Source organism: Leptopilina boulardi, unplaced genomic scaffold (assembly GCF_019393585.1).
Source record: "Leptopilina boulardi isolate dan_hultmark-lab unplaced genomic scaffold, ZJU_Lbou_2.1 LbouV2_150, whole genome shotgun sequence".
Classification (NCBI taxonomy): domain Eukaryota; kingdom Metazoa; phylum Arthropoda; class Insecta; order Hymenoptera; family Figitidae; genus Leptopilina; species Leptopilina boulardi.
The window spans coordinates 389,367-403,388 of record NW_026137697.1 but is presented as its reverse complement, the minus strand read 5'-3'; the positions used below and the strand labels follow the sequence as shown (position 1 = coordinate 403,388).

General features: G+C 27.7%; 3 protein-coding genes across 6 annotated transcripts; 1 reads left to right on the top strand and 2 right to left on the bottom strand.

Moving 5' to 3' along the window:
- Positions 1-64: 64 nt before the first annotated feature.
- On the bottom strand, positions 65-8,856 carry LOC127291693 (zinc finger FYVE domain-containing protein 9). 4 transcript variants are annotated; one of them, XM_051320923.1, is made up of 15 exons: positions 8,239-8,856; positions 5,698-8,016; positions 5,352-5,584; positions 5,190-5,289; positions 5,039-5,115; positions 3,862-4,039; positions 3,170-3,388; positions 2,964-3,086; positions 2,731-2,895; positions 2,489-2,648; positions 2,002-2,417; positions 1,695-1,938; positions 1,504-1,624; positions 1,263-1,424; positions 65-1,183 (listed from the first exon to the last, which is right to left on the bottom strand). In XM_051320923.1, the coding sequence occupies exons 1-15, from the start codon at positions 8,294-8,296 to the stop codon at positions 1,013-1,015; spliced, it is 4,746 nt and encodes a 1,581-aa protein (XP_051176880.1). In that variant the 5' UTR covers positions 8,297-8,856; the 3' UTR covers positions 65-1,012. The 4 variants fall into 4 exon arrangements, with proteins under 4 accessions (XP_051176880.1, XP_051176881.1, XP_051176882.1 ...); XM_051320924.1 differs by having other exon boundaries at positions 3,170-3,361; XM_051320925.1 differs by having other exon boundaries at positions 3,862-3,976.
- A 116-nt stretch (positions 8,857-8,972) lies between these two features.
- LOC127291704 (uncharacterized) lies at positions 8,973-9,969 on the top strand. Its single transcript, XM_051320946.1, has 3 exons — positions 8,973-9,172; positions 9,514-9,700; positions 9,782-9,969. The coding sequence occupies exons 1-3, from the start codon at positions 9,086-9,088 to the stop codon at positions 9,865-9,867; spliced, it is 360 nt and encodes a 119-aa protein (XP_051176903.1). The 5' UTR covers positions 8,973-9,085; the 3' UTR covers positions 9,868-9,969.
- LOC127291698 (GATOR complex protein MIOS-B) lies at positions 9,957-13,893 on the bottom strand. Its single transcript, XM_051320937.1, has 12 exons — positions 13,128-13,893; positions 12,769-13,068; positions 12,463-12,690; positions 12,148-12,303; positions 11,900-12,081; positions 11,692-11,825; positions 11,131-11,614; positions 10,925-11,063; positions 10,715-10,853; positions 10,451-10,658; positions 10,176-10,381; positions 9,957-10,105 (listed from the first exon to the last, which is right to left on the bottom strand). The coding sequence occupies exons 1-12, from the start codon at positions 13,444-13,446 to the stop codon at positions 10,018-10,020; spliced, it is 2,583 nt and encodes an 860-aa protein (XP_051176894.1). The 5' UTR covers positions 13,447-13,893; the 3' UTR covers positions 9,957-10,017.
- Between the last annotated feature and the right edge of the window lie 129 nt (positions 13,894-14,022).

Below are 14,022 nucleotides of genomic sequence, written 5' to 3'. Positions count from 1 at the left end.
TAAATACAGTAAATATTGAAAACGTCTATTTATTATATTGGAAATTAAATTAAAGATAAAAATGTAGTAGTGTAATATATGTACAATTTATTTGCTCTATTATCACATTTACACTGCATAAAAATTCACCCCTTTTTTTATCTATAAAACACAAAATAATTACTTAAATTGCTCTATCCTGAGAAGATATATCATTTTTTTTTTAGATGTGATTCATGAAACTCAGAGAATATTCTGAGAAATACATAATGGAGAGTAAAATAAATACTTATGTTTTTTCAATTGATCTTAATATCTTTTTCTCAAACATAAGTAACAATATACATACATTACATTAGCTTCAACATTTTATTAGAACGATGGTTAGTAACATGACGATAACAAATTATATTAAATTCTTACGCTGAAAGAATAAACTGTACAAAAAGAATTTTATATAAAATTTGACATTTCTTTCTTTTTTTTCATTCAATCTCCACAAATCGACTTCTCTTGATTTTCATACAGTTAAAAAATAATTTAAAACCTTTTTTTTATATATATAAACTTTAGATTAAAATCAATTTTCAAAGAATAAGAAATTAATTAAAAAATAAGAAAATGCAGTTTAAAAAGAAAGATTCAAAGCTTATACAAAAATATTAATAGATATATAGATATATATTTCATATAAATGTTACGCTTGAAAAAAGCTAAAGCTATGTAAGTTTTCCTAAGCCTGTTAGAGATTTTATTTTGAAAATTTACAGGCTGAGAGTGTTTTTCTTTTCAACATTTTAAAAGTTGGAAGATTTTTTCATAATCTTCGTATTTTGTCTGTAATTTTGCTTTGAGAATTACGCCAGGACTTTTTTTTTTAGTCACTATTTTACAAAACTTGAAATACACTTGTAGAAAAGAAATGATAACAAAAATTACGTAATTCAAGTTAAGTTACAAGACTTTCAAATGTACATTGCACATTACCCATCCACGAGGGGATTTTTTTTTTCTTTCTTTTTTACTTGAAAATCTAAACACAATAATTCTCAGACTCCAATATATAGAAGACTAATTCGAGGACTGTATGTGTATCCTGACTACTTTGTACGGCTTTTTGCAAAACTTGAATCAGCTCATTATCCAAACTATTCATATAAATTGGAGGCAATCGTGTGCCTTCGCTACCAGCTTCATATCCAACCTGAATTTCAATTTAAAAATTATTATCGTTTTCCTAAATAATTTCTTAATTTTTTTTTTTTTAATTTTCTTAAACTTACATTATCTGGATGAATAGTTGTTCTTACAGCAAGTTTTGTGAGTCCAGCGGCTGCTAAAAGATCTAATAATTTAACTAGAGCTGTACATGTAGCTCTAGCAATATTCTCCGAAAGTTTATTAATGTCCACTGGATCATGAACACCATTTGGATGATCATCAGACTATAATGAAAAAATATTTCATTTTAAAACAATTTAATTTACTTTTTTTTTTGAAAAAAAAGGAAAAATCATTAAATACCTTAACTATAAATACTTCCGTCCAACGAATAAACCTGCTTGTTCCTACATAATCCACACCATTATGAACTCTAATTGACGGAACTCCATCCATTGGTTTACCATCGATTGGACTTTTGACTCTAAAAAAGAAATCAAATTATTAATAAAATAGAAATTATTAATTGAAAAATTCAATTATTTTTTACCTACCCTAAATTAAATAAAACATCATTCTCGACCCACGTAATATTAACAACTTCATCGGGTTCTGGAGCACCTTGTCGACCGCAACCTATCGTAAATTCCTGCATATTTTTTAAAGCAGCTTTCAAGGCCTCCAATTTCTCTGGCATTATTTGTACCATTAATCCATCTTCAACAATACTTGTCTTAGCAGAAAGACCCATTGATGATTTTAATGCTCCATTGATAACAATAAAACTAGCTCCAGTCACTTAAAATATAAAAATATATATTAAATTTAAATTGTAATATTAATAATAAATAATTAACTTACCTTTTCTTGGTTTAATTTCAATATTAATTGCTTGTGTTTGATAACTACTTTCCTCTTCAGAATTTGTTTGTATACAAACTAAATGTGAATCAGCTTGTACGCTAAAATTAGCCGCAAATGCTAATACATGATCGTTAGAATTATTTAAACCCTTTATAACTTGATCGTAACGATTTTTCGGAAATCGAACAAATGTTGTTGTACCCTCCATGTGTATTGTTAAACCACGTACAGCTGGCAATGTATAGGCAAAATTTCGAAAATCAGCCAAAACTTTCATTACCGTTTGACCAATTTCAAAATAAACAGCTTCTCTAAAACGTACTGAGACCAATGGACAAGGATAATATCTATACTCGGCTCCTAAACGTAAAACAAGCCTCAGTGGAAATACTTTAGCCCAAGGAGTTTCCCACCTGAAATAATAAAAAAAAAAAAGATTATTTTGAATTTAAATAAACAAGAAATTAAAATAAATTTTTCTCACCTGTGAACTAGTAAACCGACAAGAAAAGGAGATGGAGGAAGAACAATTTTTTGTAAACACTGAAGAGTTTGACGAATAAAAAGAAATCCTGCATGCTCTCGAGATCCTAATAAATTACCATTTTGATGTATCGATACACCGTTTTCAGTTATTGTATTTCCTAAAATAATAATTATTAATTATTACTAAATCAAATAAAATTAATTTTCTTGAAACTAAATTCTTAAAATAAAATAAATTACCTTTTGTTGCTTCCATATAAATCTGATTGATATGTATCAGAACATCTTTTGGAATTTGTGTTTCATCAGGTAGGGTCTCTATTAAAAATATAACTTCATCTTGCCCAACACAGGCAAGACCTTTCGATGTGATATTCCAACATATTTTGTTCATACAACAACTCACTGTAAATAAAAAATTAAATTTTAAAAGCAATTTTAAAAATCATCAATTCTTTTTTTAAATTACTTACAATTAATTATTTTTATATACGCGTAGAGATTTCGATTAATGGCAAACATCACAGCAGGTTCGCATTCATTTTTCAAAGTAACAAATAAACTGTTTTGATCCAAAACATCCGTATATGTTATTTCTAAAAAAGAAAATCTTTTCAAAACTACACAAAAAAAATATGCTTACAATTTTTTTTTTATTTTTAAAAATATTTTTTCTTACGTCCTTTATGAATGTTAACAGTTGGCGGTAATGTATTTGCATCCTGAGGAATATAACTATTTGTATTTGGATCTAATGGGGGTAAATTTTGTTTCTTGGCAATATTTGACGATGATGGAAAACCAGAGGCTGCTATTCGTTTACTTCCAACCTTTCTCGACGGTGGCTTTAGATCCCATGATGTATCTAATTCTGTTAGGTCACAGCCAGGCCTTATTCCTGTGTTTTTGTGAGAGAGGTGTGTTTGAAAACAAAACAAACGGGAAGGGTAAAATTTGGAACATAATGTTCCATGGAGAAAATAAAAAAATAAATGTATGACAGTTTTGTTTAAAATAAATTAATCAAATAAACGATAAACAACATAAAAGACTAAAAAAAAAAAATAAAATACTTTCAATAATTAAAAAAATTAAATAAATTCGTGTTACAAAGTTGTTATGTGTATTTTGACTTAAACATACAGGTATCAATTTAAAAAAAAAATCTTATTAGTTATTTTAAAAAATGGATTATACAAAATAGTGATGAAATTCCAAAGAGAATAAAAATTAATATCCCTAAATATGGAAATTTCATCGGTGTATCCATTTTTTAAAAAAAGATTAAGATTGAATTAATTAGATAATATTTTCAAAATTTTGTATATTAAAGAGTAATAATTAGAAAAGATAGAGAAAAAAATTTATTACCATCACTGAACATGACAGATTTTTGTCCCTCTGAACGTTGTTTTGTACTTCCTTCCCTCTTAAGAACACCAACTGGAACCATGACCGTGGGAGGTGGAGGCAAACCACCAACTAACTGTTGCAAAGGTGGTATTGTTGAACAGTACTCCATCGGATTATTTGGATTAGGCTGTCTCCCCTATAACCATTTGTCGAATACTCCAAACTTTGGCATTTGACTATTGCAAATACACCACAATTCAGAGAAGATCAAATTCTTTGGACTAAAACTTTAACTCGTGGCAAACTTTCCATTGCAATATTTTTTTTTCTCCACGGTAGTGCAATAGAGTCTACTTAATTTTCCAAAAAAAAAAACAAAAAAAAAAATCACCATGCAATCAACAATAAAGAGATTCCGGCTTCACAGTATTAAACAAAAAATTTTATTTTTGAAATTATTAAAATAAATATATTTTTTTTTGACCTTTATTAAAAAAACCGAAAAAAAATTAATTAATTTAAAAAAGAAATATTTTATTTTAAATTAAAATAATTTTTTCTTCAACTGAAAAATAATTTTTAATTTTCAACACACAAAACTTTTTAGTAAAAAAACACAAATTTTCTAATCAATCTGCATTTTATTAAAAAAAAAAAGAATTTTTAAAATAGAGAAAAAGTCTAAAAATAGAAGTGACTGTGAAGCCTAGAAACTAGAAATTTATTAGGACTCTTTTAATATATCATATAAAAATTTTCGATTTGAACCAAAATTTCCAAATTTTCCGAAAAGTTAAAATTAATTTTGAAAAATCTATTCTCTGAATATTATTAAACGCGGTGAAAATTTGACACAAAAAGAAAGAAATTTTGTTTTTATTTAATTTAAAAAAAAAAAATTACGGATGTACTTTAAAATTTTGAAGTAAAATTTAATTTTACTTTTTTTTCTACACTGGAAAGGTATATTCTACAAAAGAAATTTTTTTTTTTCTTTTCTTTTAGTAGTAGTAGAGAAACAATCCAATCATCATGCTAAAATAATCAACATTACGTGAGGTATGAGGTATTCAACAAGTTGTTACAGGTAGGTGCTTATGCGTAAATTAGTTATAATATGCTAAGCAAAAGCAAAAATTTACGTACTATTATTCATCATGAAAAAAAAAACTGATAAAATATAAAGGAAACCTACTTGAGGTGAATTTATTCCCGGACCACTTGCACTGTTTGAATATCCTGACCAATCTCCAGATTCTTGTTCAATTTCAGCTTGAAAAAAATTTAAATTTACAAATTTATTACAATTTTAATTGTTGTCTAAGTTCAAATTATTATTTTATTACCTTTAATGAGTAGTTGATAGCAAGGTAAACAAACTCGAGAATCAATATTGCCCTGGTATTCTAATCTATATTTCATATTGCAACATTTACTACATAACACCTGTAACGAAAAAAAAATAATGATTATTAAAAAATATTTCATTTTGAATTATTTTTTTTTACCTTTCCACAAGCTCGACAATGATGACGTCTCTTAATAACATTAAATTTCACATCACAAAGCATACAATTAGGTGCTTCGGCATCCGGAATCCAAAAGGGCGGTTGTTTTCCAAGTACCATTCCCGAATCCATAGAAGAATTCTCCGAAATATCTGGTGATGGTACTCGAATTTCATCTCCATTACCCTCATTTTCAGGAACATCCGAAACAACAGGAACTGTTTCTTGTTTCCCTGAAAGAAAAATTTTAAAAAATAGAATTCAGATATTTAAAAATGAATTTTATCAAGAACAAAAAGAAACATAAAAAGATAATTAATAAATAAAATTTATAAAAAAAAAATACCTGTCGTAAATTCAGTCATGTTAACTGTAGCAACAATATCCAAAGTTTGTGGTCTTGTTGGTCGATTAAGATCCTCCTCACTATTTTCATTATGATCCAAATTGTTATCTACATCATTAATTCTTCTACTACTATTATCATCCATTTTTATTCTACTCATATTTTCATTTACATTTAAATTACCAGTCTCATCGTTATGAGGATTTAATTCAGGATTTAATAGTTTATTATCATCGCCATTATCATTATTATCATCATTATCCTCCTCATCATCATCATCAGTTTCACCACTCTCGTCGAGGCTTAAATCATGTGATAAATTATTTCCAGGATTTGTAATATTTTGAAAATCATCATCATTTTCACTTTTATTATTACATTCCTTTATATTAGTGTCAACTATTTCCGAAATACAATTTCCATTTTCTTTATCTTGCGCTATAACAATTTCATCAACTGTTTCATTAATTGAAATATCAAAATTATCAGAGCACTTTCTAATTTTTTCATTTGTTTTTTTACTTTTTCTTGTTTTTCCTTTGTCCTCTTTTACTTTCGAAATAGGTTTTGTAGATTCGTGAAATTTTTCTACACCTTTCTTGGCTAAAAAATCACTACCACCACTTGAACTTTCACCAATTCGTCCTTTACTATAATCAATAACGGGAAATTTCTTTGCTTTCTGTTGAAGATCCTCCTCAGAGACACTTGGTAATTCACCAATGACAACACTCTCAAATATTGGTGCTTCATTTGCATCTTCATCGTCTTGTTTTTTATTTGAAAATTTTTGTAATATTCCATCAGAACCAGAAGCTTCATTAACTCTCTCCTCTTCTTCTAATTCAGCTAAAAAACGATTTAATTCCTCTTCAGATAAATCATCAATATTTCCAAATCCAATTGGTTTATGTTCCTGTGGCGGTGGATTTAATTGAACTGCTTGAAATACTAATCTTGTTGTATTACTACCTTTTGTTTCAGATTCTTGACTTTTTTTATTTGTATAAAATTGATCAATTTTTTTCCCTTGAATTTCTAATTCTGTTTCTTGATTTTTTTTATTCGCATAAAATTGATCCAATTTTTTTGCTGCAACTTCTAATTCTGTTGTTGTCTCTGGTAATTGTTCTCTATTACCAAGAAAAATATATTCATAAACAGAATCCTTATTGGGAATTCGAATTTTTGTTGAAGGAAAATCAATATTTTCATAAGTATGTTTTTCTTCTTCTCCTTTTAATGATTGTTCCAATTGTTTTGTTTCTTTTGTATCTAAATTTTTTAATTTATTAATAGTTCCCTGCGTTTTAGGAATATCAGTGCCAATATAAACATTTTCATAAACATTTTCCGGTTCATCTATGATACTTTTTGCTTCTTGTCTTTCTGTTTTATCTAATTGAGATATAAAATTACGCTCTATATTTACAGATTTACTTGTTTCTGGTAAATTAACATTTTCTGGTATTTTATGTTCGGCTATTACAACGTTACTTGGTTTTTCAATACACGTATCCAATTTAATTGGTAGAAGAATATTTTGATATTTTGGTGGTAGAGTGATGGCATTTGATAATTTTGGTCCTGTGCTTGCAACACCAATATCATTTTTTATTACACTTATACTACCAGTGTCAGTTGTTATATTTTTAATGACAGTACAATCTTTTGTGGATTCAATTTTTAAGACGGATTCATCTTTTCTTTTATTATCAGAAACAATAAAATTAACATTAATTGAATCATTGGGATTTTCTTCAGTCACTAAACTTCCACTTGGAGCATTTATATATTCATTGAGACTACTAAAAACATTACTGACACTTGGTTTCATATGCGATTGATTTAATTTATTATCGTAGCTATTTACTTTTGAATTACTATTGTCATTTAATTTTTTTTGTAAAAGTTTTTGCGATATATCATTATGTATTATTGATACTGGTTCTGGATCTAATGATTGAGATTCAACGCATTGTTTTGGTTGAATTTTACTATCATTTAAACGACCATGAGTATAGAAATGATTGATAGAATCAACATTATCCTGTTTGAGTTCGGCTTTTCGAAAACTTGCAAGATTATCATTCATTTTTTCTCTTTCAATTCTTAAAGGTGATTCCTCAGTATTACTATGATGAGGACGTTCATCTTTGTGCCTTTCCGGAGGTGGAGGTATAACATTTAGATCTTCATTTGAAACAATTGTTGAGCTTGTTGGTCGATTATGAGTTTTTGGAATTAATCCTTGTGAAACTGGAATTATTGAAGGTCCAATTTGTCTTGGGGCTACTGATGCAACTTGCTCAGCTCGATCTATAAAAGTTTTCAAAAAAAAAATGTCATTGTTTAACCTATTGAAACAAAAATAAATAAAATTAACATTTTCACCTGATAAAAAGTTATTGAAAAATTGTCATGACGTGTCACATAAATTCTTTGTATGATTCTTAATTAATGATTATATATTACAAAATGTATCATTAGACAAAACTAGAAACACGTGACTTAATACTAAAAAAAAAAAACGTGTCTTACCTTCATTAAATTCAAACTCATCGAGTACTTTGTCTAAATCAATAGCAAATTTCTCCATGCTGACTTTTAATACTACAGCTAATCTGGTATCATGAGTGTTAAACACAAGAAAAAATAAACATAACAACGATACTTTTAGGCATGAAAATCAAACTAAACTGCTTATGTGTAGGTACTTCTGGAAAGCAGCAGCCGTTTTTTTTCAATACTAATAATTACTGTTTAATTATTAGAAAAGATTCTCTCTTAATTTAAAATTGTATACGAACATTCGTTATATTTCACATTGCGTATTTTTTTGAGATAATAATTGTAAAAAAAAGAATTGTCACAAACGGCAGATTAAACCGACAATTATTTTGACAAGTAGACTGTCAATTCACACACAGAATGGAATTTTAACTTCCGATAGTCACTATAATGGGTTTTGCTGCTATTTTTGATAAACACAATTTCACTGTAATTGTTTCCAAATAAAAAGGATAATATGTTGAAATTTAGTTAATTGCATTTATTTAGATGTAGTAAACTTATTTTTGCAGCACAAATTGTAAAACTTCTAAATTAACTAATTATTATATAGTTCACGGAATGTCACAGCGACATCTTGGTTGTTAATAAAATTGTGTGTTCATACAACACATTTAAAAGAGTGATGTTTGACGTCATATTAATTTTAAATAAAGTGAAACCTCCGAAATGTGATCATTCAAATTTGTCCAGTAAAAGTAAAATTAGTTATCCAACTCTGACTACCAAAAAACGCGGTAATTGTTATTTCTCTGTCATTCCGTTAATTATAATTTTATAAAACACAAATTATTAATTAAAAAAATAGAAAAGAAAAATGCTTAAAGTTGTTAAACGTATTCGTGGGCAAGATTTAGCCCAAAACATTGGCGAGGAAGTGATTCTTTTGGGTAAAGTTGGAATGGTGAGTAAAATTTTGTTTTTGTTTAGTTTATAGGAAATTTACAAAAATTGTTTAAAAATACATAAATGTTCGAGTTAACAATAAAGGGATACATTTATTTCTGTTTCTATAAACATATTTTGATATAGAGTTTCTGTTAATTGTTTTAAAAATAATGTGCTTGGGAATAAAAAATATTCTAACCTCTAATTTGTCCTTTGTTCAAATTTTTAATTTATTGTTAACTAATTATAACAAATATTTATTGTTTTATTTGGAAAATATTAATTTTAATAATAAATTATTAATATTTTATTTGCATTCAATTTGTTTAAAAATTAAATTAACGGTTTAATTTTTAGGTGAGTCCTAATGGTAAATCTATTGAACTTGTGACATTAGACGATGTTAAAGTTAATATATCATTACCAGAACCATTCAATGGTAATTCTCAATGTTATTTAGAAATCCATGGTAATGTTCAGTCCAAAACAACAGTATTGTGTAATTCTTTGTTCACATTTCTTGCTGAAGACAATCTAAATGTTGGTAAGTAATCTTTATTTACAAACTAAGGAAATTTTTTAAATTTTGAAATTATTTAATATTAATATATTTTTTTTTTAATAGTGAAGGAAAACTACAATGAAATGTTATTAATCGGAAATTTGCTTGGCGATAAAAAATGGACATTCGGTGACAACCCATCGTTTTAGATAAAACAAAAAAAAGATTTTAAATATAATAAATTATTTTTTTTAATGAAAACATGTAGATGTAAGTCTTTAAATATTTAAATAAACAATTTTCTTTAAAAATTTTTTATTGTAAAAATTACTGTACAAATTGTTTTTTAAAAATACACATTAGGAAATTCCAACTCCGATTTTACAGGATGCATCCAAAGAAAAACATCGACAGGTACAAGACGTAACTGGACATTCAGAATGTTGTCTATAACAAAAAGAATTATTTAAAAATAAAAATGAAAATTCCTTTTTTTTTTTAATAAATTAAAACTTACTCAAACCAATGCGTTATATGATTGGCATGTCCACCGTGTCGACAAGTTTGACACCATGTGAACCAATTATTAAATTCCGTTAATTTACTGTCCTCTTCATTTCTACTTGCATTTGTTGTCATTTGTAAACCGCTGACAGTTCCCATGTGCATTAAACAAATTGCACATCTTGGTAATGGTTTTCTGCATCCAGGACATGCGGACATCTGTACGAAAAAAATTAATTAAATTTAACAAAATAAAAATTTTCAATTAAAAAAAAAAAGAAACACTACCTTTAATTTATTCGAAGTACTTCCTAGTCGACCAAAAGGACCTCTCGCGCGACTAAGACCTTGCATAAACGAAGATATACTCTTTCCACAAAAATTACAAGAAATATAAACTTGTTGCGGTGGTTTTTCATTTGTTGATGCTCTCATTGCGATATCAAAATGCGCACGTTGATTCCACATTTTCCACGCGTCTAATAAACTTCTATAACTTAAATCATATATAATATTAAAAATTAATTAATACAATTAAGAATAAATAAATACCTTGCTATCCAAACTTGTACTTGATTTTCTTGTAACAATTTTGGTGGTAAAGCACGAATTCCTATGAGACTGCAACTTTGTACATCACCAGTCAATTCTAAATATCTATTTAGTAATTGAATGCCTTCCAAACTTGCGCCTAAATTAATTTTAAAACATAATAATCTCTCGAAAAATAATGATAAAATGTTCTTTTTTTAAAATACATACCCGTAATCAAAAAACCAGCCAAATTTCCCTCATCAGTCAATTTTTGTGTTAATTTTTTTAAGTATTCATAAAGTTTACTGTCTGACAAAAACATTAAAGCAAATGCCACTCGATCTTCCACAGCCATTCCATTTTCATTCTAGAAAAAAAAACCTCTTTTACTTATTTAGTGAAATTAATTTTAAAATCATAAGAGATGTACTTACAAGTACATTTTCATAAGAATCATTATCGGCAGTTAAAAATGCAAAAGTCGCTCTAAGATAAGGATCAGATAATTGAGATCGGGATTTTAAGCAAAGTTCCCGCCACATACTATTTCTGTCTTCGGAAAATCCTGACAATGCCATTGCAACAATATTTAAATTTAAATTCGTTGGCGAGGACATTTTACTTGCGCCACGATTTAATATATCAATTGCTTGACGTAAACATAAATTAAAAACGGAAATAGCCGTTGCTCTAGGATAAGCGCCTTCTTTTTCCAGTCTTTCAATAAATAAATTACTGTACGGTGCATTTGTGTCTTTTTCAAAACGCCAACCACACAATTGTAATGCTTTATCACGTTCCGTTGATCTATACATTTTTGCAGTGTGATTTGATCCAATATCTGTCCATAGACGATGAACTGGCTCAGATCTTAGATATCCATTACTTGCATTTTGAACATCAAAATTTAAAACCATTCTGTGAATAAGAAAAAAAAGATCCCTTAATTGAAAAAATATTTTAAAAAATTTAGTAATTTTTTATTTTATTATTACCTAACTCCAGGATGTTTATTGTCCGGACTTGGAATTGTTCCATCTTCAACTAACGATTGACTTAAATACAACCATTGCCAAAGATTTTTTAACGTCTCATTTTCCGCCAATTCTCCATTTTGCGATAATTCCGGCTAAAATTATAAAAAAAAATGACTCAATAATAAATTAATTGAATTATTGAATTTAATTTAAAGTAATTATTTACAATTAAACCATATTCGTTCATTGCGCGAGTTTTTGTTAAAATGGAAATATCATCAATTGCTTTATAAATATTATCGTTGCTGCAAATATATTTAAATGCCTTTGTGGCATGATTCCAAACAAGATGTGAACGTGTCGACCAATTTAATGTAATTCTTTCGCAAACTGTGTAATCAGTCAGACCTATTGAAAAAAAAGAATGATAAATTTCTTTCAAATTGCAATTACTTAAAAAAAATATATTCTTACCTTGTTGTGAAATGCCTAAGAGTCTGTTAGTGTGTTTTGGATGCCAAGAAAAACTCGTTGGATTCGTCCAGGGTGGTACGACCGTTCTTTCCAAAACACCAGGTTCCGTATCGTCTCCAGGTCCACATTGTTGTATATCGTGTAGATACAATGATCCTTTATGAACAATTTGAAACAAAATTTTATCTATTACTAATATTCAAATTAATTATAATATTATATAAATTTTCAATTCAAATTATTTAAATACTGTTTTTCTGCTGTTTTGATCAAAAAAAAAAAAAAAAAAACTGAAAAGAAATTCTATTCTTGTACCTGAATCTTTTTGCAAAGAACCCAATAAATTATTTCTCGTTGGGCACCATAAAACTTTTGTCACTTGTCTATTTTGGGGTAACGTGAGGACTGGTTTTTCAAAATATCGAGTGTCCCATATGGTAATTTGATTATCGACATGCGATAGCAAATGACAATCATTATGTGGATTTACAGCTAAACTGTAAACAGCCTTAGTCGGTGTTGTATTAACTATTTTCACCGGATCTACGCAAAAAATATATATTAATTTTTTTTTTTTTATTTTAAATTTAATTTAAAATTTTTTAAAAACAAGTTTCTCACCTCTAAAATCAATAATTTTTAATTGTTTATTATTTACACCGACAACTAAACATTTTGGTTCGTTATTAAACCAAGAAAGTGAATGCGTTGTTTCTGAAACACCAGCCTCGGCAACTGGACGTATTGAATCCGATTGACTTGTTCCATAATGATGAGCTCTATCGGAATTCGATGGACTTCTTTGAACATCCCAAAGAAGAACTGAATGATCAGTACGATATTTATCTAATCCAGAAACAATTAAATTTGGATCGACAGGATTCCAAGCAACTGCATTACATTGCCTCGCATGTTTTGGAGCTGAAAAAAAAAATTTTAGAAATACAATAATTTTTTTTATTATTCAAATAAAAACTTACCGAATTCCTTGCCAACAATTCCCAATGAATCGAAAGCAGTTGGACCAAATGTTGTCAGTACAATTTTTCCATTTGCTTGACCAACGGCAAGTAAAATATCCGGTTCAGGTTGAGGATAAATATCAATGCACTTGACATAATGATGACTAGTGTTTGTCGCAAGTAAATAGGCAGTTGTTGTTTCGGAAACTTTAATACATGATGGCCTGACAGTATCTTTGATTTGTGATATTTCATATAAAAATATTTCTGTTCCCCATGTAATGTATTTATTTGAATGGATCGGAGACCATTGTACCTCTAATTTAATACTACTCATTTTTTCCGTTTATTCAGGTTTTATTTTCAATTTAAAAAAATGCTTTTATCGACGACATAATTATTAAATATGTCTATATAATATAGTCTTAAACTTTCCAATGAAATTGTATAAATAATAAAAATATAAATATTAAACAATATTTATCTTTACGTAATAAAAATAAAGAATCGTAATAATTATTCTCTCTTTTATAGATAGAGAAATCTTTTAAAAATTAAAAAATCACAATTTTAATTTCACTCCAATAATTGCGTTTATCAATTGTTTATCAATATGGAACAATACCATGGCTCACATTTTAAATTAATTAATCAAAAACTAAATTTTTTTTTCAAATTTTACAACCAATGTGTAAGGTAAAATTTAAAATCTTTTTTTTTTATAAAAAATTTGTATTGTTTTCTTTTTTGCGTTGTTGAAGGGTGAGAAAGGGGTGATGTCAACATAACCTGAAATATTACCTGCGGCGCATGTGCGTTAAAGTAAAGTTCCGTTCACAGGATTTAAGAGCATGTGAACAAGATTTAATGTTTTTTATTTGGTTGACACTTTTGACAGTTCGACAAAAATGTA

Excerpts from the sequence above, each read along its gene's own strand:
- LOC127291693 (XM_051320923.1), bottom strand. The coding sequence starts at position 8,296 with ATGGAGAAATTTGCTATTGATTTAGACAAAGTACTCGATGAGTTTGAA. Across the intron at positions 2,649-2,730 it reads TTATATGGAAGCAACAAAAG|GAAATACAATAACTGAAAAC; the intron begins GTAATTTATTTT and ends TTATTATTTTAG. Across the intron at positions 1,425-1,503 it reads CGGAAGTATTTATAGTTAAG|TCTGATGATCATCCAAATGG; the intron begins GTATTTAATGAT and ends TTTTCATTATAG.
- LOC127291704 (XM_051320946.1), top strand. The coding sequence starts at position 9,086 with ATGCTTAAAGTTGTTAAACGTATTCGTGGGCAAGATTTAGCCCAAAAC. Across the intron at positions 9,173-9,513 it reads TTTTGGGTAAAGTTGGAATG|GTGAGTCCTAATGGTAAATC; the intron begins GTGAGTAAAATT and ends TTTAATTTTTAG. Across the intron at positions 9,701-9,781 it reads TGAAGACAATCTAAATGTTG|TGAAGGAAAACTACAATGAA; the intron begins GTAAGTAATCTT and ends TTTTTTTAATAG.
- LOC127291698 (XM_051320937.1), bottom strand. The coding sequence starts at position 13,446 with ATGAGTAGTATTAAATTAGAGGTACAATGGTCTCCGATCCATTCAAAT. Across the intron at positions 10,854-10,924 it reads GGCTGGTTTTTTGATTACGG|GCGCAAGTTTGGAAGGCATT; the intron begins GTATGTATTTTA and ends AAATTAATTTAG. Across the intron at positions 10,382-10,450 it reads GTACTTCGAATAAATTAAAG|ATGTCCGCATGTCCTGGATG; the intron begins GTAGTGTTTCTT and ends TTTTTCGTACAG.